Source organism: Haliaeetus albicilla, chromosome W (assembly GCF_947461875.1).
Source record: "Haliaeetus albicilla chromosome W, bHalAlb1.1, whole genome shotgun sequence".
In the NCBI taxonomy this organism is placed as follows: Eukaryota; Metazoa; Chordata; class Aves; order Accipitriformes; family Accipitridae; genus Haliaeetus; species Haliaeetus albicilla.
Genome location: NC_091515.1, coordinates 36676571 through 36697684, shown reverse-complemented (window position 1 = coordinate 36697684; position 21114 = coordinate 36676571). Strand labels below are relative to the sequence as shown.

At 42.3% G+C, this 21114-nt stretch overlaps 1 protein-coding gene and 1 long non-coding RNA gene across 2 annotated transcripts in view; both read left to right on the top strand.

Annotated features, from left to right (window-relative positions):
- The window catches only part of LOC138683511 (nuclear cap-binding protein subunit 1-like), a 66869-nt gene extending 46984 nt beyond the window's left edge, over positions 1-19885 (top strand). Inside the window, exons 17-21 of the mRNA XM_069775411.1 lie at positions 1579-1682; positions 2450-2564; positions 18078-18221; positions 18603-18716; positions 19626-19885. Coding sequence (XP_069631512.1) covers positions 1579-1682; positions 2450-2564; positions 18078-18221; positions 18603-18716; positions 19626-19739 — 591 coding nt within the window. The 3' untranslated portion in view covers positions 19740-19885. The remainder of the gene's footprint in view (positions 1-1578; positions 1683-2449; positions 2565-18077; positions 18222-18602; positions 18717-19625) is intronic.
- Positions 1-20723, top strand: part of LOC138683512 (uncharacterized) — a 143903-nt gene extending 123180 nt beyond the window's left edge. The window contains exon 2 of the long non-coding RNA XR_011323014.1: positions 20055-20723. This is a non-coding gene — a long non-coding RNA (uncharacterized lncRNA). The remainder of the gene's footprint in view (positions 1-20054) is intronic.
- The last annotated feature ends 391 nt before the right edge of the window (positions 20724-21114 follow it).

The window sequence follows — 21114 nt, the reverse complement described above, 5'->3', positions numbered from 1 at the left end:
TTTGTCTGTGACACTACCATGGTTAAAGTTCATTCCTGAATCTGATGAAATAATGTGCTGAAAGAACCATGAAAAATACCTCAGTTGTTTAAAACATGCAATTTCTTCACAGCAGTTGTTGTTTCCCCATGTTGTCATTGTTTTATAAATGGAGATCAGTAAGAAACTTGTGTTCAATTTTACCTGCATTAGTTATTTGGATATTTCTCCCTGGTGTGTTTGTAATATATGATATTATGTCTGGAAATGATTGGCGCCTCAGTTGCATGAGCCAGACTTCCAAAAGTAATCTCATTGAGTGCTGGAGAATCCTTGCATCTGCTACTCGGTCTAAGGCCCATTTTCTAGGGTTACTAAAAGATTACTTTTAATATTCTTAAAAGTAAGGTCCTGAAAGAGAAGTAAGATATTGTAAAATAGCTTCTTAAATAAAAGGATCAAAAAAGCAGAGATTAAGTATATATATATAAATTCCTACCTGAAATATCAACCTTTAAATTATGGATGGTCACAGCCTCAACTATTTTCTGGGGGCACAAAGGCTTTGATGTCATAAAAGGAAACTTTAACATCAAGATTTAATACTTTCACAAATTCCTATGTCTGTGTTACATGAAGGCTCAAACTAGGTAATCTGGATAATGCCAGGAAGAATTTCTTAAGACAAATGCATATAGGAAGCAATCTTGGAAATTGAGAAATGAGGCATGAGTTCTCTGATTCATTCCGTTACTTTAGTTTTCTACCATAAATTGAGCTTTGTTACACTTCCCTATTCTATTTGAGAATGGATGATTATGAGAATAAATATGTTGCAGGTTGAGTTTCTTGGGTATTGCGGTATGGAGTACATGAATAATTAAGATGGGCCCTTTCTTCTGAATGGCACAAAGCTGTTCTAATCACAAGATAGTTTTTGTAGCTACCTGCTTGATTTTCCCACAGGCCTCATCAAGGTAGGGTCCTGTAGTAAATACTTATATACAGTGCTGGTTTCATTCTAAAATGAAGAGGTCCTGCAGGAAAGAGCATATGGTTGTGGTTGGGGACCGTTGCAGTCCAAGGAGATTAGGCTAGCAGTTGCTGTTACCTTATGGTTATGTAACAGGAACATATCTTCTGGTTGGATATTCCAATGTTGACTATTGGGACTTGCTTCTCTGATGCCTTGTCTCAAAATTCAGTTCTTGTATTTTTGCTCTTGGGAATAGCAGAAGTAGTCACTTGAATGAAAACTGAAGTCATCACTCTCATGAGGAGTAAAGACAACTTGTTAAAATGTGAATGCATGCTTGGCATGATTGATACAACTCCCCTAGTCTGAGCATTTTTAGGTTCAGCAAATGAGATGTCTGCTTTAAGCAGTACTAGCTTCCTAAAGTGTTTGAAATCACCCATTAGTTTGACTAATGTATTTGCAAAGTTGCATAAAACCAAACTTGACTCTAATAGCTTTTCATATAACCCAACACTGGTTGTACCTTAGCCCACAGTAATTTCACAGACTCCATGTTGCAGCAGGTAAACTTGACCATTTCTTGTGGTAGGAATGACCATCTTGTCTTTCCCAAAATGTAGATGATTGCTGTTCTTGTGGATAAGATGATTCGAACACAGATTGTTGATTGCGCTGCAGTAGCAAACTGGATCTTCTCTTCAGAACTTGCACATGATTTTACTAGGTAACAAGCATGGAATTTCTGTCTTCAGTTGCTTTTTATCTGAATTTTTATTTTAAATGGTTAGAATCCTTTTTTTTTTTTTTTTTAAAACTTAAAATAATTGCAGTTTTTACTTTCATCATTTTGCTTTAAACTCTACATAAAATTGTGTTGCTTCCCTAAAACACAAGCTTTAGTATTTTCATCTGAGCTGCAGCGTGCATTTCTGTGTCCTGCAAAAAGCTATGCTAGCAAGATTCATGCAAGTAGCCTGTAAGTTTGCCAAAGTGGAAGGAGAAGCTCTAGGACCATTTCTGGGCAAGAACCATTAACCCTGTTGTATAGCTGCTAGCCTGGTGGAGTCTTGGCTTGCACCTAGGGCATGTATCCTGCATCACCCTCAGATATATTTACTGTGAGTGGGGAAAAATACTCAGACCTGGCAGTTTGATGCTAGTAGTGTTGCAGAATGATTCTGAAATAAAGCACTGGTTTGGTAATTCAGTACAAAGTACAGGTAAGAAGTGAGTGATATGCTTTCTTAATATTGAATGTTTGCTCACTCCAGTAGATGTCCTAGGTAATGATAATGATGAAATGTTGTAAATTTCCCCCAGATCAGTGTTGTGCGCTTCTCTGTTTATTAGTTTAACTTGCTCTGTAGCAATAGAAAGTTGCCCTGTTTCTGATGGTTTCAATAAGAAGAGTTGAGAGTTACAGCAGACCTGTGTATTTTCTGTCTTGGAAGAGTGTGCAATTTACTGTTTTGGGTTCTGCATCTTTCCTAGGTTCTATGTCTGGGAAATCTTACATTCCACAATTCGCAAAATGAACAAGCATGTACTGAAGATTCACAAAGAACTGGAGGAGACTAAGGCAAGATTGGCAAGACAGCACAAAAGAGTAATTTTTTTATTTTTTTTTTATACATATATTTGATATTAAGTAACCTGCAGGCTGTCACGTTTCAGACTGACATGCAATTGGTTCTTGGAGGGGCTGAATAAAAATACTGTCAGGAGGCATATCTACATGTGTTGCCATCTCTAGTACTAGGACACTAAAGTTGACACGTTTTTTTATGTTTTTCTAAAGGCTGTTAGAGCCTGAGGATTCAGTGAAGTCTTTAAAGAAGTTCACGTGCATTTGCACCATTCAAGGTTTTTCTCGTAAGTTTTTGTTCCAACATGAGCTTCTTTCACTCTATTTTTTGAATCTTGGTTCCTGTTACATTACTGGGTAGCAATAGGAACAGTCAAATTCATACTCAAGTTTACTGTAGGTTCTGTTAGTTACTTTCAGATTTTACTAGTAAGGTAGTCATTTAGGACCTCGTATCTTGTGTGGAGAAGTGCATGGAAAAAGCCAGCTGTCATTGAGAAGCAGAGATAGTTGTTGCTGTTCTTTTAACAGGTGCTGCTGGATTCGGACAGTTGCATCTGCCTTTTGCTTCTCTTGGATTTTATTTTCGAATGTCCTTGTATGACCTAGACTACTATTTACAGTGAGATGATTATCAAATATTTTTAGACACATTGTGTGGACTCTTAAGTCCTAAGTGATAGTAGAAGCTTGTTATTCCTGGACAAGCAGCTGCGTTACTGGGATTTTTTACTGCACTTGGGAAAAAAAGGTGCTTACTGTGCCTTCCCCATCTGGGTGTTTTATGACACCAAATACTTTCAGTGTCCCTAACCAGCCGCTCCAGTCTAATTAGTCCTTTTTTTAATTCACTTTTGGCTATTTTGGGGCTTTGGGTCTAAGTAACGATGCTGTAAAGTACGGTGAGAGTGGTATCTCCTGTAGCAGCCCCAGAGGGCAGGACCCAAGACAGTTTGGCTGACTAAAATATTTAATCCTGATATTGAATGAAGCCAATTTATAGAAATTATCTTAGTTTCATAGAAAGGAGAGTATTTCCTTGTTGATCTATGGTCTTCCAGTACCTGCACAAAACACTAGGCTACTTCTAAATCTTTGGCTTAGGTTAACATCAGAATTTGGCACGACATGGAACACATGCAAAAAATGTCACCAGCGCAAGTCATTTCCTATGAGCATCAACTGAAAGATCGCTAGGACCTCATGGTTTGCTGATGTCAGTTCATCCCAGCTCTTTCAACTCTTTTCCTTGCTCATTCCTAGCAACAGCCATGGTAGTTGCTTGTCTCCTCAATTTATGTTCATCAGCAATTAACAAATGTTTGTGAGTATTGAAGAGCTATTCATTGATTTCACTGTGAGGCAAAGAGATTGTCTGGTATCATTCAATGGATATGCCTATGTTTTTGTTTCTGTACTGTCTCCTAGCTGCAGCTCTTGAGTACCCAGTGCTTTCAAGGGCAGTGTTATGCCATGAGATAACCTTTGTAAGTAAATGCATTGGGTCTGGCTGGGATGGAGTTAACTTTCCCCATAGTAGCCCTCATAGGACTGTGCTTTGTATTTGTAGCTAGAACAGTGTTGATAACACACCAATGTTTTGGCTACTGCTGAGCAGTGGTCCCACAGCAGGGAGGCTGTCTCTCCAACCCCCCCCACCCCCAAAGTCCAGTAGGCTGGGGGTGGGCAAGAGGTTGGGAGGGGACATAGCCAGGACAGCTGACCCAAAGTGACCAAAGAGATATTCCATACCATATGATGTTGTGCTCGGCAATAAAAGCTGAGAGAAAGGAGGGGGAGGGGCATTCGTTATTAAGGTGTTTGTCTTCCAAAGCAACCGCTACACGCACTGAGGCCCTACTTCCCAGGAAGTGGCTGGGTATCACCTGCTGATGGGAAGTAGAGAACAGATTTTTTTTTTTATTTATTTGTTTCCTTTGATTCCTCCCACGGACTTTGCTTTTCTTTATTAAACTGCCTTTATCTCAACCCACGAGTTTTTCATCTTATTTTCTCCCCCTGTCCCACTGAAGAGGGGGAGTGATAGAGTGGCTTGGTGGGCACCTGGCAGCCAGCCAAAGTTAACCCACCACAGTAAAATAGACAAAATATGAGTAGTTCTGGAAGCAGATGCTTTACCAGACTGCAGTTCCTCATTGAGGATGTAAAATATCAAATTTTGATGGCCCCAGTGCTAAGTGGACTGGCATGTTATGGGATGAGGCCAAGGCTTACCTGCCTGCTCCTAGGGGAGTTACACAGTGTCCACTGGTCCTTGAGCAGTTAGTCTAGGTTGTGTGTGTGTGTGGTATGATCCTGTGGTGAAGAAAATGTCAAAATTCTCAATTACTACAAATTCTCAAGTCCTTCTGCTTTAAATATTGCAGTAATTCAGAGTTGTCAGAGTAACTTTCAAGTTACTAGTTTGCATTCAAAAATATAAATTGCAAGTGTGATTTGCATACAGTAGGTGAGTTAGCACATGGCCCTATTTTTAAGTTGCACATACTCTTTTTACAAAAAATTGATGTTTATACCTGTTAATTTATGGATATTATTGCAGAGAAACAACATTGTGAGAGTGAAGCGATATCTGTAACTGAATGTATTGAATGTGCCTTACTCTACCAGATTCCCCCTTTCTTGCTATACATCATTTAATCACAGAATGATTGAGGTTGGAAGGGACCTCTGGAGGTCATCTGGTCCAATCCCCCTGCTCAAGTAGGGCCACCTGGAGCCGGTTGCCCAGGACTATGTCCAGATGGTATTTGAATATATTCAAGGAGGGAGACTCCACAACCTGTTCCAATGCTCAGTCACCCTCACAGTAAAAAAAGTGTTTCCTTATGTTCAGACAACACCTTCTGTGTTTCAGTTTGTGCCCATTGGCTCTTGTCCTGTCGCTAGACACCAATGGAAAGAGCCTGGCTCTGTCTTCTTTGCACCTTCCCTTCAGGTATTTATATATATTGATTGATAAGATCCCCCCTGAGCCTTCTCTTCTCTAGGCTAAGCAGTCCCAGCTGTCTCAGCCTTTCCTCAGGAGAGACACTCCAGTTCCTTAATCATCTTAGTGGCCCTTTGCTGGACTCTCTCTACTATGTCCATGTCTCTCTTGTACTGAGGAGCCAAGAACTGGACACAGGGCTCCAGGTGTGGCCTCACCAGTGCTGAGTAGAGGGGAAGGATCACTTCCCTCGACCTGCTGGCAATACTTTGCCTAATGCAGCCCAGGATACCATTAGCCTTCTTTGCGGCAAGGGCGCATTGTCGGCTCATGTTCAACTTGGTGTCCACCAGGACCCCCAAGTTCTTTTCTGCAAAGCTTATTTCCAACTGGTTGGCTCCCAGCATGTACTGATGCATGGGGTTGTTCCTCCCCAGGGGCAGGACTTTGCACTTCCCCTTGTTGAACTGCAGGAGGTTCCTTTCAGCCAATTTCTCCAGCCTGTCAAGGTCCCTCTGGATGGCAGCATCACCCTCTGGTGTATCAGCCACTCCTCCCAGTTTGGTGTCATCTGCAAACTTGCTGTGAGGGTACAGTACACTCTGCCCCATCATCCAGATAATTAATGAAGATGTTGAACAGGACTGGACCCAGTATTGACCCTGGGGTACACTGCTAGTTATTGGCCTCCAACTAAACTTCGTGCCCTCTGGGCCCGGCTGTTCAGCCAGTTTTCAATCCCCCTCACTGTCTGCTCGCCCAGCCCATACATCAACAGCTTCTCTATGAGGATCTTATGGGAGACAGTGTCAAAGGCCTTCCTGAAGTCAAGGCAGACAATATCCGCTGCTCTCCCCTTGTCTACCAGGCCAGTCATTTCATTGTAGAAGGTTGTCAGGTCGGTCAAGCATGACTTCCCCTTGGTGAATCTATGTTGACTACTCCTGATGACAGTCTTGTCCTTCATGTGCCTGGAAGTTGTTCCCAGGATTAGCTGCTCCATCACCTTCCCAGGGTGAGGCTGACTGGCCTGTAGTTCCCTGGGTCCTCCTTCTTGCCCTTCTTGAAGATAGGAGTGACATTTGCTTTCCTCCAGTCTTCGGGCACTTCTCTCAATCACCATGATCTTTCAAAGGTTATTGAGAGTGGCCTTGCAATGGCATCTGCCTGCTCCCTCAGTGCTCATGGGTGCATCCCATCAGTGCCTATGGACTTATGTACATCCTTTTTGCTTAAGTATTCCCTGACCTGATCCTCTTCCACCAAGGGTATGTCTTCCTTGCTCCAGCCTTTGCCCCTGGTCTCTGGGGCCTGGGATTCCTGAAGGCTGGTCTTGCTAGTAAAGACTGAGGCAAAGGCAGCATTCAGTACCTCAGCCTTTTCCGTGTCCTGTGTCACCAGGTCCCCTGTCTTATTCAGCAATGGGCCCACATTTTCCCCAGTCTTCCTTTTGCCACTTATGTACTTATAGAAGCCCTTTTTGTTGTGTTTGACCTCCCTTGCCAGATTCAATTCCATGTAGGCTTTGACTGTTCTAACATCATCCCTGTATTCTCAGACAATGTCTCTGTATTCCTCCCAGGTTACCTGTCTCTGCTTCCACCTTCCTTTTTGTGCTTGAGTTTGGCCAGGAGCTCCTTGCTCATCTACGCAGGCCTCCTGGCATTTTTGCCCGACTTCCTGCTCGTTAGGATGGACTGCTCTTGATCTTGGAGGAGGTAACCTTCCAATATTAACCAGCTTTCTTGGGCCCCTCTTCCCTCCAGGGCCTTATCCCACGGGATGCTTCCAAGCAGATCCCTGAAGAGGCCAGAGTCAGCTCTCCTCAAGTCCAGGGACGTGAGCTTGCTTTTTACCCTCCTCCCTCCTCAGTAGGTAGGGTTCCCACTTCTCCTTCTCTAATAATAGCTGCTACTACAGACTGTATCCATAATTGTGCTTGGATACAGCTCAAGGCAAGAGAGGTATTACCTTGAGTTGCCCCGAGGGTGTTTACAATTAATTGATGGTCATTTTTGTCTATTCGTTCCCAATAAGGCAGAATGTCTGATAGGAGCCATTGACTTGCTCCTAATGCCAATAAAGATGATTTTAGTGGGTGTTCTAATTTGTTTCGGTCATCGGTAGCAGCAGTTAATTTGTTCATTAGGACTTCAGTGTCTATGCTGTTCAATACTCCCAGTCCTGTTCTTAAGATACCAGTCACATATCTTTTTGGTCATTTTGAAGAGGTGAGAGTTCGTCCATGTAACCATGCTAGCCAGCCAGTGTAAGCTTCTCCCAAAAAGGCAGAACAGTCTGATCTAATTGCTGACACATTAATGTGCAGTGCAAGTTCCACCCTTTTTAGGGACCAACTAGGATTAAAGAAAACTCACTGTTGTCCTATATTTTTAATTATATAAGGGCCAGTGTTATAAATGTAAGGAGATAACTTAATAAAAGGCTGAGTTGGTGAGGACGGCTGCTTGATATCAATTTTGAATTGGAGGCTTAAGCTGGAATGAAATTTGGAGTCTGCCCAAAGACACATTATAAGTGCTGAGCGGAATATAGTAAAATTATACCAACATTCGTGCCCAAAAGGACAGGTATGTGTGTTATCAAGACCATGTCCTTGTTTTCCTTCAGCATAGTCCATAATAATGCTTAAAACTGTTGTGCACTCAGTGTGATTTTCAGTTTGGCATCCTACTGAAATGATGTCTCCTATTGTTCCCTTTAAAGATGGAATCTGTCGATCCTTGTCTTTGTTTTTTATAATCCACTCTCGTCTATGAAAGGCAATGTCATTATGTAGTACTACTGCAGGTAAATTTAGAGATTTAGCGGAATAAGTGTCGGGTGCAAATTCATTAGAGCCTATATAAGCATTAACCCAGGGCCACCCCATCATACACAAATTCCATTTTTTGCGCATGTCAATCTTAAATTTAATCATCAGTTCTACTCTACAGTGGGCCCATCCGCACATCACAAAAACAGGCTGTACTAAGGTGAAATTGTACCAACAATCTAGGTTGTCATAATCGCAAAATTTCATGTCTTTTCTAGTCCAAGTGGAATCAGCATTATAAACAGTCATTTCTGTCAGTTTCCAGTGGGTAGATTAATTGATTACTCGGCATCCTACTTTAATCTCTTCTCCTGGTGTGCCTCGGAGTAGGGGAACAAAATTTTTCCTGTCCCACCTCCATTCATTTCTTAAGTATATTTCATTTCCATGCATAACTAAAGTAGAAAGGTTCAAGCCTGTCCTTTCCCTCAATGTTCCCATACTTCCAGTATATCTTACCAGTGCATGGTCCCATGGGCTTGGTGTGTGAGCAGTGGCAATTATACCTACTCAGATTAACAGGAGGAAAAGAGAAGTTGGGGTAGGGGCACATAGTCGTTGTTGTCGTTGCCATTGATATTGATCCCAGCAGGTTAATGCGAAGAGGGGGCAGAGTATATACGATGAGGTAAAGATGCCGATGTCTAGTATAATAGTTGTTCCCATGGGGTCATTAGTGGGATTCATTGTTTTCTGTAAAAGAAAGGAAGAGTCTCGGTGGGGAAGGCCAAATGGGTTACCCCTTTTATGATACAGGATAAATCCATCTAGCACTGATTCCATGTTCTGCTCCACTATTGTCAATTGTTTCCCATGCTATTGTTCCTTGTGGCTTAGAGTCGTTGGTACTGTTCCAACAGATGGTAGTTTTACCATGACGGGTTGCCCTGGTTTCATTGAAGGCCAGATATGCCCGTTATCTAGCGGTTTATCTAAAGGAGCCGTCAAGAAAGCTTGAGTAACTGAGCTTCCATAGGGACCATATCTATTATTCAGTTGGTGTAGGGTTTTTGAGAGGCAGGCGTCCCATTGTCCTTTGTGTGGCTTAAGATACCTTTTCAGTAGCCCATTGGCCCGTTCAACCATACCATTAAATTGTGGATAATATGGAGTGTGGAACACCCATTTTATTCCTTCTTGTTTTGCCCATTCTTGTACTCCTTTATTAGTAAAATGTGAGCCATTATCACTCTGAATGGAGTCAGGAACAGGCAGAATTGAGAACCATGAGGAAAGGCCTCGGATGGTGTTTTGCCCTTTGGCACTTTGTGGCCATTAAAAGTCCAGACACCACTTCTATGCCTGTCAGAATATACCTGTATCCAGCGGACGGTTTTAAAGGACCAATATAATTGATTTTTCGGGTAGACCATAATGTTTTCCCTTCTTTAATGTGCAGAGGTGGTGCTTTATCAGGATGATCAGTTTGCAGTCTGAGTCGGCATTGAGGGCACTCAGTAAGTATGGTTTCATGTGTTTTTCTGTCAAGAGGCCAGCCTTGGCTTTGTGCTGCAAAGTAAAGGGCATCCTTTCCACTATGTCCTAACTTAAGATGTAACCATTCTCCTAACCGGTACCATTCGGGGTCTATAGTGACTTTCCTAATTTTAGTTAGCTCATCTACCTTTTGATTCTACTTTGTAGCTGGTTGGTCACCCTTAGCATGAGCTTTCACCCATCCCATCTTGAAAGGTGTTTTCCTGGCTATGTCTAGCAACAACTGCCAATCTTTGCTTCTCCAAACTGGGGATCTGTTTACTTCCCATTTTAGGGTTTCCCATTGACATAAGCCACTGTGTCGCACCTGCCCAAACAACATGAGTCCACATATATAGCTTTCCCTCCATTTTGGGCAGCAAGTACAACAGCTCTGAGTTCTCCAACCTGCGCACTACCCCCTCCATCTTCCACTACCTGCTTGCCAGTGGTGATGTCAAGGGCCATGGCTCTATATTGCCATTTCCCTTTTATCCTTTGGGCTGAGGCATCTGTGAACCAAATACCATCGGCCAGCATATTCTCAGTTAAGGGTGGAGCATCTAGAATTGGCGAAGGTTTGAGAGGTTGTTGCAAAGCTAAAGAGTCAGTATTTACAGGTATCTGTAATTTGGAAACTTTGATGTGTCCTTCAGTTAACTGCATGTTCTCGGCAACTCCTGTTAGGTAGGCATACCATTTTCTCACTGTGGGTTTTTGAGCAATTCCTTCTGGAGGAGCAGTTCCCTTTAAGATTCCTTAAGTCCTCCAGTCTGTACAGGCTGTCCCTGATGTATTTTTTTCAACCTGTTTTACAGCTCTAACTAAGGATAAAAGCCCTTTCTCCCGTTCAGAGTATCATTGCTCTGCCTCTTTACATGCAGTTGAACTAAACAGTAAAGGTCATTTTGGGCCATTATCATGGCAAATCCCCATTCTACAATAGGATCAGAGGGGTGTACAGGTCCAAGGGATTGGTACATTTGCAGTTCATTCATTAAGGTTTTCATAGCTTTGTTATGCTCTTCAGTCCATTCCTATACCTTTTCTTTCCATAGGAGGGAGTAGAGGGGTCTGGCTATAATTGAGAATCCAGGTAAGTGTTTCCTCCAATATCCTAATGTTCCCAATGTTTGTTGGAGTTCCCTTTTGGATCGGGGGGGGCTGTAAAGCTTCTATCTTTTCCAAGGTATCAGGTGGAATTGAAGCACTACCAGTGATCCACCAGGTTCCTAGAAATTTCACTTCTTGGGCGGGTCCCTGACACTTCTCCAGTGATATGGCTACTCTGGCATGATTTAAGGTTTCCCATACAGACAGAGGTGGCTGCTGTTCTTACTGCCTCTTGGAAATCGCCCCCAATCAGAATGTCATCTATGTATTGATAGAGATGGGGTTCTGGTCGAATTGATACTTGCGGTAAAAGTTCCGCTAGCGCTCCATGAGCAATAGTAGGGGAGTGTTCGTAACCTTGGGGAAGCCTGTTAAAGGTATACTGTACTCCTTCCCAAGTAAATGCAAAACAGGGTTTATCCTGTTCTTGCAAGGGGACCATAAAGAACATATCCTTGATATCTAAACCAGCTATCCATTTCTGGGCAGCTGCTTGTAGAGTGGCAGTTAAATTTGCAGTATTAGGAATTGCTGCTGTTAAGGGTGCAGTGTTGGCATTAAGATGCCGATAATTGATCGTAAGACGCTATCTACCATCAGGTTTGCGAACAGGCCATATGGGAGAATTACATGGAGAATGTGTCCAAAAAATAATTTGCCGAGACTCCAAATCCACAATAACAGATGAAATTCCATCTTTGGTGGCAGCTGACACTGGATACTGGGGAACATTAGTGAGACTGGAGTCGGGGAGTGCAGGTGCTGCTCTCAAAAGGCAGATGTCAGCAGTTTTAGATTCCACCCCTGGACTTCCAGATCTGAATGACCATATACTACCATTTGGTAGCTGCCAGGTTTGTCCCATTAAAACATCGAACCCCAATATGTTTTCATAGTGATCTTTTACTGCAAAGTGAACTGAGGTTATTTGTTTTTCGCCAGGAAGCCAAATTTTTACTTTAACAGTGGGACATAGTTTGCTGCCACCATTAATGCCAGTTAATTTAACTTTAGGTCAGCCTAGTTGTAATCCTAAGGTGATTGCATCACTTTGGGTAAGTACAGATATTTGTGCTCCTGTAACTATTAGAAATTTAGTTGATTTTTGTTGAGGACCTACAGGAAGCATAATATAAGGGCCATCATCACTTATCCATTGATGAATATCAATTTTCCATACAGGCAGGCCCAATAACCGTCTGGGGTTTACCTGTTTTTTGATTCCTGTTTCTGTGATTCCTTCAACTCCCTTCCCAGGGGGGAGAAAGGATTAGGAGGTCCTGCAGAAGCTGGTGGGGGGGGGGGGGGGGGGTGCAGTAGCAGGTGACAGTGCTACGTCTCACTTTCAAAAAGCTTCTATCAAGCTTAGAATAACTCTAGCCGGTTGTCTTTGAATAGCAACTCTGGGAATACCCATTGTCAGGGCTTGTTTCCATAATTCATTTCTCTCTTCCCAGACCCTCAGTTGTTGATTAATGGGTTCCGGTTCTCAAGAGTCACTCTGAGGTGTTTGTGTTAAAGAGTTTTTAAATGTGGGTTTCTCTAGGTTTGCTTTATTAAACAACTCAGAGTTGGGCCACCACCACAGTGAATGGCAACCTTCAAGAAATTTCCCAATCTTATATACCTTTTTACCACCCATTGTCCCAGTCCAAAGTCTTTGTAATTTTCCAGTCGATCTCTGTTCCCATGTCGTTATTATTCATCATCTTATCTCATCCATTCTCATGTCCCGGTTCTTCTGAAGTTAGTGGTCGTAGGCAGAAGGTCTTCGGTCACCACAATCACTTATCTTCTTATACATCAAAGATTACCATTGAATTTCTGAAAATCACTCAGGCTATTCTATTAATTTATCTTGTTCTAAAGTTAATCACTTACTCCCCTGTCTTAGACCTAAGATGCATGATCCTTCTTCTGTTGATTCAGCTTGACTGGGTTTCAAGCCAGCCATGGACGGGGAGACACATAGGACAAATAAGCAGCTTATGCATATTGTTTTATAAGCACCTGCATTCTATTAATCATATCTAAACCAATTTCTAATCATTAGTTATATGTCTAATATGAATAGTCTTAGAAACAATAAGGCTTAAAGCCTAGTTCCTTTTACAGTTTGCTTAACCTGTCTAACACTTCAACCTGTATTTTTTGTTCCACTGGATACATCATCCCATCCCATTTCTTGTCCATAATTTATGATGTCATGCATTAATCCTGCCCAAGTGGGGAGATTTCTTCAAAGTAAGGTTGCTTCCTGGTCATCTTCATCACTGACAACATCCCTTATGGCTAACAGAGCATTAAAATCTGTGTCTCTCTTGATCTCGTCTTGTTTTGCAATGAGATAAGGTTTGAGCATGGCAAGGGCTCCCTTTATTAGTGGCTTTAGCATAGCGTGGTCTACAGTTGCCGAGATGGGAACTTCAAAGGAACCATGCTCATACAGGCAGCTTCTGTAATAGCTGTGGAGAGCTCATCCAAAGATCTAATGGGTATTAGCAAAGGCTCTCCTCTCTCCAATATATCTATTCCACCAGCCCAGTATGCCACCCTACTTGTTATTGAATGGGGATCATTCGGGAGGGTTGGGACCAGCATTCAAAAAGACACCAGGGCCCCAGTAGCCATTAGCCTCATTAACGCTCAGTAAAATTTTGTCGTCCCCCCCCCCCTCAAAAGACATGCTCTCCATAGGTATTCAGTTTCAGTTTCTCCTGGCTTACAGCTGTAACATTCTTGCAAATTAGCCATCTGAATTGGGTCAAATAGGATTGTTTTGTGAGTACTTGGACCTCGCCCTCCCTATGGGCCCATTATGCAGTTCAGTTTTTATAATGGGTCTGGCCATAAATTGAAGCAGTTCAGGATGATGTAGGGGGTCATCCTCATCTGAATTGTTATTATCAGAGTTATTCCAGATATTACCATCCCAGTCCTCAGGGGACACTATCAGTTTTCTGATCTGAACTATGTCAGGGGGTTTGGGGGCTTGCATTAACATAATTTCAACACGTTCTCCCAAGTTTTGTTCTTTCAATTGAGCTTCCTTAAGTTGTTTTTGCAGTTGTTCTATTTTTACCCATAGTAGCAGTTCAGTAGTTTTACATTTCTCTATTTCATCCTGCAGATCTTGAATCTTTTGGGTTGTTTCCCCTCTTTCTCTACATGCAGCTTCTAGGCATGTTCCCAACATTTTACAGATTATACCTTTATCTTTCCCATCTTTAGTCGGACCCCTCGCAGCATTTAGCTGCTTCTCTACCGCTTCCCAATTATACCAATTATCACAGGTCCATTCTCTCGAGAAGCCAGGGTTCAGATTAACACCATGCTTTTGTAAGCAATTGGTGACACTACTTGCCATCCTGCCGACTACGCCAATTTGTCACGAATGAGATTTTGTTGCATGGCTTTGGTTTAGCAGCAATTTAGGACTTATTAATATTTTGAGATAGATCACAAGATTAGGTTGTATAATTTTAACAGTACTTAATCATGAGCCAATTTAACAGAGTGATTCGATGGAATTTGTTACAATCAAATTTGCGACGATTTGAAAATGGCAAGGATCACCCAAAACTTACAGCAGGGTTGCACACAGATGGAGGTTAAATCAAATCTCACACACGCACAGACGGAGAAAACAGTTCTGAACCACACAGGCAGACAAAATGGTTCTGAACCAAACCACACACACATCCTTCCTCTCCAGTCATGGTACTGGCTTGTGTCCGGTTTTCTGGAATGTCTCTTCCCCAAGACATTGTGGCAAGGAATTTGCAGTTCCAGAGCCTGGTCTCAAGCATAGCCGGACGGGCCCTACAAAGGGAAGTAAGCAGCTGTTTAGCACTCACAGAGGACATTAAAAAAACAGCATTAAACAATGCATTAAGAAATCCAGAGGGGAAAATATTGAAGCACTTGACTGGAAAGATTTCTGGAGTTTATTCACTGTGGGGAATATTTTAGCCATTAAATCATTTTGGTTTAATATGTATAGTTTTTATGCATCTCATTTTCCTCCTTGCTTGTTTCTCTGGAAGTTAATGGACCCGAGAACTAACAGCACCTTACACAAACACCGGACAACTGAAGAAGGTTCGGGCTGCTCTCCATATGCCAGCCTTTGTTAATTCCATTCAGCTACTCCTGTGCTGTCGGTGCTGGCTGGACTCCAGTAGCCAGGGGGTAGATGTCTCCCTGGCATGATTCCAACTGCAAACAAATAGGAAATCCAGAGTCACATCAGACACTAGTTACAGCTAAGTTTAGCACCATGCTTAGGAGCATGGCAGAGGAAGTAATTTTTTTTTTTTTTTTATCTTGGTTTGAGATACACACCACAAACATTTACCAGCACTGACACAAAATTTTCACGCCTGCCCTGAGCTTCCCGCCTCCTGATCTAAATCATTGCTTGGAAGAAGAAGATTTCAAAGGTCTATTTTAATTCATTTCAGTAAGGCTTTTACACATCCAGACAACATATTGGGAGATGGGTAACGTGGCCCTTGTTAACACAATGGATACAAAGGATTGGCACAAGCCACAAATCATCCACCAGTCTGAGATTAATTGGTTCAAGGAATAATGTTTGAGGAACACAGGCCGTGCAGCCTGCTCACTTCTTACCGTAACTCTTCCAGTGGGCAACACAGCTCCTCCAAGACAGCACGCCTCCTGCGGAACAGAGGGCCTTCTCTCCTGGTGTCAGAGAGAGGCCCCAGGCACTCCCTGCAGCTTGGGACTTGGAGAGGTGCTTTTACCATCCAAAGCTCTACTTGTGTTGAAGCCTCTGCCCTGGCAGAGGCAGCTGCTCCAACAATTGCTGGGGAATCTGCCCCGTGGCATGTTACCACCATACCTGAGACTGTTATGCTGATACAAATTCAGCTGAGGCACCCTTCTGCATAAACTGCTGTACCTGTTGACTGTCTCAGTGAGCTGTCTTTTAGGCCTGGCTCTTATATTGGCCTCTCCCAAGCACCGGCTAAAAGGGTGCTTGACCCTCCCTAATCAGGGGACAGCTGCAATAAATGTTCCATGCACCTTGGAGCCTCTTATAGGACTTTCCTTGTGTAGGACTTTTCCTTATCTGATTACTAGATAGCAGATCTGATATAATGTATTCTTTTTTTTAAAGGGGAACTAGCACAGTATTTTTATTGTTATGAGGTTGGCTGCCTTTCTGGCCCTTTTTAATTGGAGAGCATCCACTTAAGTTTCATATGTAGTCTTCCCACTTGAATACCCTGGGCTCTAGTCCCTTTCCTCTCCTGTGCCAACCCACCAGATCCATCTGAGTTCTGGCACAAAAATTATTTAGTTTTGGCAGTCAGTCCTGTAACATCAGTGAGGTTCTTGAATGAAATCTGAGTCCTGGAACAGTGTTTAGGCAAGTTTTTAAAAAGGTCTTCCACGGATATGTTACTGAGCTGCTATTTGTCTGTTGATGATAGTCAGCCTACCATCTTTTTGTGGCTCCACTAGAAAATGATCTTGCAAGTCTTTAAACCTGTGTGGTGGGTTGACCCCAGCTAGCAGCCAAACACCACACAGCTGCTTGCTCGCTTTCCCCTGCAGTGAGATGGGGGAGAGAATAGGAAGAGCAAAAGCAAGAAAAACTGGGTTGAGATAAAGACAGTTTAAGAAGTGAAGGAAAGAGGAAAAAAACAAGTGATACAGTCACCCACCACCTCCCACCAGCAGACCAATGCCCAGGCACTCTCCGAGCAATGGCTACCTTGGAAGACCAAACCTCCATTTTTTTTTTATTGCTGAGCATGACATTATATGGCATGGAATATCCCTTTGGTCAGTTTGGATCAGCTGTCTCAGCTGTGTCCCCTCCCAGCCTCTTGCCCACCCCCAGCCTAGTCACTGGAGGGGCAAAAATGGGAAAAAGAAAAGGCCTTGATACTGTGCAAGCACTGTTCAGCAATAGCTAAAACATTAGTGTGTTGTTGTGGTGGGTTGATCTTGGCTGACAGACAGATGCCCACCCAGCCACTCTCTCACTCCCCTTCCTCAAAAGGACAGGAGGATAAAAGAGATGGAAAATCTCATGGGTAAAGATAAAGACAGGGAGATCACTTACCAATTACCATTATGGGCAAAACAGACTCGACTCGGGGAAAATTAAATTTATTGCCAATTAAAATAGATTTGGGTAGTGAGAAACAAAGACAAAATTAAAACAACACCTTCTCCCCAACATTTATCCAAGGCTCAATTTCACTCCTCTACCTCCTCCCCCTCAGCATCACAGGAGGGATGGGGAATGGGGGGTTGTGGTCAGTTCATAACAGTTCCTCTCTGCTGCTCCTTCCTCCTCACACTTTTCCTCTACTCCAGCATGGGTTCTCTCCATAGGCTGCAGTCCTTAAGGGAGTATCCACCTGCTCCACCGTGATCTCTCCACAGGCTGAAGGGGAATCTCTGCTCCAGTGCCTGGAGCACCTCCTCCCCCTCCTTCTTCTGTGACCTTGGTGCCTGCAGGATTGTTTCTCATACTTTTTTTCCCTCAGTTCTCTTTGCTGTGTAGTGTTTTGCCCTTTCTTAAATATGTTTCACAGAGGTGCCACCAGCTTCTCTGATGGGCTCAGCGTTGTCCAATGGTGGGTCTGTTTTGGAGCTGGCTGGCACCAGCTGTGTCCAGCACAGGGTGGCTCTGGTCTTTTCTCACAGAGACCACCCCTGCAGCCCCCCCGCTGCCAAAACCTTGCCACATAAACCCAATACGGTTTTCAACACTGTTTTAGTCACAAATCCAAAACACAGCACCATATGGGCTGCTATGAAGAAAATTAACTCCACCTGAGCTAGACCCAGTACAACCTGCCATGGTTCTTCTGTTTGGGTTTTTTTGTTTGTTTGTTTGTTTGTTTGTTTCCAGGCCTTTTCCATCCTGGCAGTGTCTCAAGTTGATTCAGCTTGAGCTTCTCATTCTCCTTCCTTCCAAATTTCCTTCTTGAATTGTATTTATAAAGTAAGCAGTCCTCAACATATAGCACTTAAAAGGCTACAGAGCAGCTTCAGTTGTGCTGCAGACTTTGTATTTGGTCAATCAAGAGGCCTGTTTATCATTCCAATGGATACTAGCAGAATCCACAGGTAGTCACATCTCCAGTTAGTTATGTTTCGGTTTTACTTACAGCAAGAAAGTGATGAAGATGATGACGACGATGACCAAAGTAGTGATAGGGAAGATGGACCTCTAGAAGACCAAATAGAACGCTTGCAGGAGAGAGTAGAATCAGCCCAGAGTGAACAGAAGAATCTCTTCCTTGTTATATTCCAGGTAATGATGGGTGATGTCTTTGCAGCATCATTTGTATCTTAATCATTTTCTTGGGGTGAGTACATGGGAAGGAGTAGATGGGCTTATTCTGGATAAGAATCAAAGAACTGCCTAACTCCCCTAAACAAGAATTGTTTCAGCATCAAGAGCCTGAGAAAATGAGCTCTTTTGATAGCATGCAATTTCCTAAACAAACAAAAGGTATTTTGAATATAAGTAGTTACTTTACTTAGTGTCTCCGAAGTGAAATATTCATTCTGACATTGCCGTTCAAAGCTTCTGTCTGTCAAATGTCCCATGGATTATCTCATCTGAGGCTAGTAACCTATTTTCATCTGAAAAGTTTTGCTGAACCAACATTCTATTTGTGTTCTTCTACAGCGTTTCATTATGTTGTTAACTGAACACTTAGTGCGCTGTGAAACTGGTGGGATTGATGTATTTACACCTTGGTACAAAAGCTGTATAGAGAGGTTGCAGCAAATCTTCCTACAGGTAAGTTTCACTTCTTGGTTTGGAAGGCTTTGGGCAGCTGCTGGAAAGAAAAGCTTACATGATTTGAGAGCTGAGCTTGGTCACTTATTTTTACCAGCTCTATTAGAACAGACATAACTGGCATCACCAGTCTTTTTCAGGGACTAGTGTGAGTTTTGGCTGTGTCTGGTTTTGACCCCATCTTTGCTACAGACTTGCTAAATGACTGGAGGGTGAGCTTCTTGATTTGTTTCTTGCACTGTGAATATAGTACAAAACAATATTGAGATGTGGTTGTAAATGTAGCTGAGTTTTTCTTACCACATGTTATAGTAAGGGTAGAGTCTTGAGAGAACAAGTATACCAAAATAAGTGTCTAACAAGTGGATGAAAATGTTTTAAATTTATGTATCTGATTATAATGAATAGCTATTTAAAAATATAGTTTGGAACTCTTCACTGTATATTAAATCTGGCAACAGATGTAAAAAGCCAGTTAAGTAACTGCCTGAAAGCAACAGCCAGAGTAATAGAAAATTATTTGTGTTTACAGGAACATAAATTGTGTTAGAGGATGGGAAGCTGCATGGGATTAATGGCATAATTCCCCTTATGGGTTAGTCTCTACCCTGACTTAATGCTAAAGCAGATGTCCCGGGTCCTAGCATATCTGTGCAGTTGCCTCTACACACTATTCAGAATCAGGATTAGAACTGAGTAGCTACAGGGAACCCAGTACTTCTCAAAACAGGATTTCAATGTACGCTCCATTCTTGCAGTCGACAGTGATTAATATGTTGTGGAAATTAGATGTGCTTGTTGGTTCTGGTGAAAACATTTGATCTGTTATACAATATGTTTTGACTCTTCTACCTGTTCTTGTGTATGAAAGTGAATGAAAACAACAAAAGTTTATCTTTTTATCTGCAGCATCACCAGATAATTCAGCAGTACATGGTGACCCTGGAGAACCTCCTGTTTACAGCTGAACTGGACCATCACATACTGGCTGTATTTCAGCAATTTTGTGCTCTGCAGGCCTGAGGATTTTCATGTGTTGTTTTATCTGCAAGACTTAAAACCATTTTTCTTTGATGAGAGAAGCTCACCATGGGGAAAGAGGAAACTCTTTAATTCAGAACAGCTTTCATGTGTTCCTATATAAAGCAATATAGTACTCTTAACTAATAGTAACTGGTTTAGCATCATGAGTCTTATTAGCTATGACTGACAGAGGATTAGTGTGTGTTGTGGTTTAACCCCAGCCAGCAACTAAGCACCATGCAGCCGCTCACTCACTTCCCCCCCACCCAGTGGGATGGGGGAGAGAATTGGGGAAAAAAAAGGTAAAACTCATAGGTTGACATAAGAACAGTTTAATAGAACAGAAAGGAAGAAACTAATAATTATAATAATAACAATACTAAAATGACAATAATAATAATAATAAAAGGATTGGAACATACAAAACAAGTGATGCACAATGCAATTGCTCACCACTCGCTGACTGGCTGATGCCCAGTTAGTTCCCAAGCAGTGATCCCCCCCAGGCCAACTCCCCCCAGTTTATATACTAGGCATGATGTCACACGGTATGGAATACCCCTTTGGCCAGTTTGGGTCAGCTGCCCTGGCTGTGTCCTGTGCCAACTTCTTGTGCCCCTCCAGCCTTCTTGCTGGCTGGGCATGAGAAGCTGAAAAATCCTTGACTCTAGACTAAACACTACTGAGCAACAACTGAAAACATCAGTGTGTTATCAACATTCTTCTCATACTAAATCCAAAACATAACACTATACCAGCTACTAGAAAGAGAATTAACTCTATCCCAGCTGAAACCAGGATAGTGTGGAATAATGTATGTACTCTTTTAATTTGTCCTTTAATTTGGTTTGAATCTTTACTTTATGATAGTATTTTTGCTTCTTCCCTCTGTCATTTATATGACAATAACAAATAGGTCAAAAAATTACAGAATTGGTTACCTCTGACTGTTTGTTAAAGTAAATAAATTACAGAAATGTGAAACAGGATTTGTGGATGCAGCAGAAATGCACCTCTTCAGTGAGCATTTTGATAAGATCTTGGTAGTATGGCACAAGAAAAATGACTTAACTCTGGGCATGTGAAACACTGAGCTTTCAAAATAGTCTAGAGCATGTGGGTTTGTCTATCAAACTGACTAGATTATCACAGTTTGAAATAACATGGTTAACAAACAATTGAAATATGTTTTTTTAATGTATTGTCTGGTGTATTATTACAGTAGCTGCAAACAGCCAGTAGAGAAATTTCATGAACAATTTTTGGAGACTGATTCTTTTCCTAGTGTGTCTGAAAAAGCATTAATAGCCCCAACACTGGTCCCAGCTGTTAAATAATTGAGACCAATAGGAGGCAATCTGTCCTGAATGGGGCA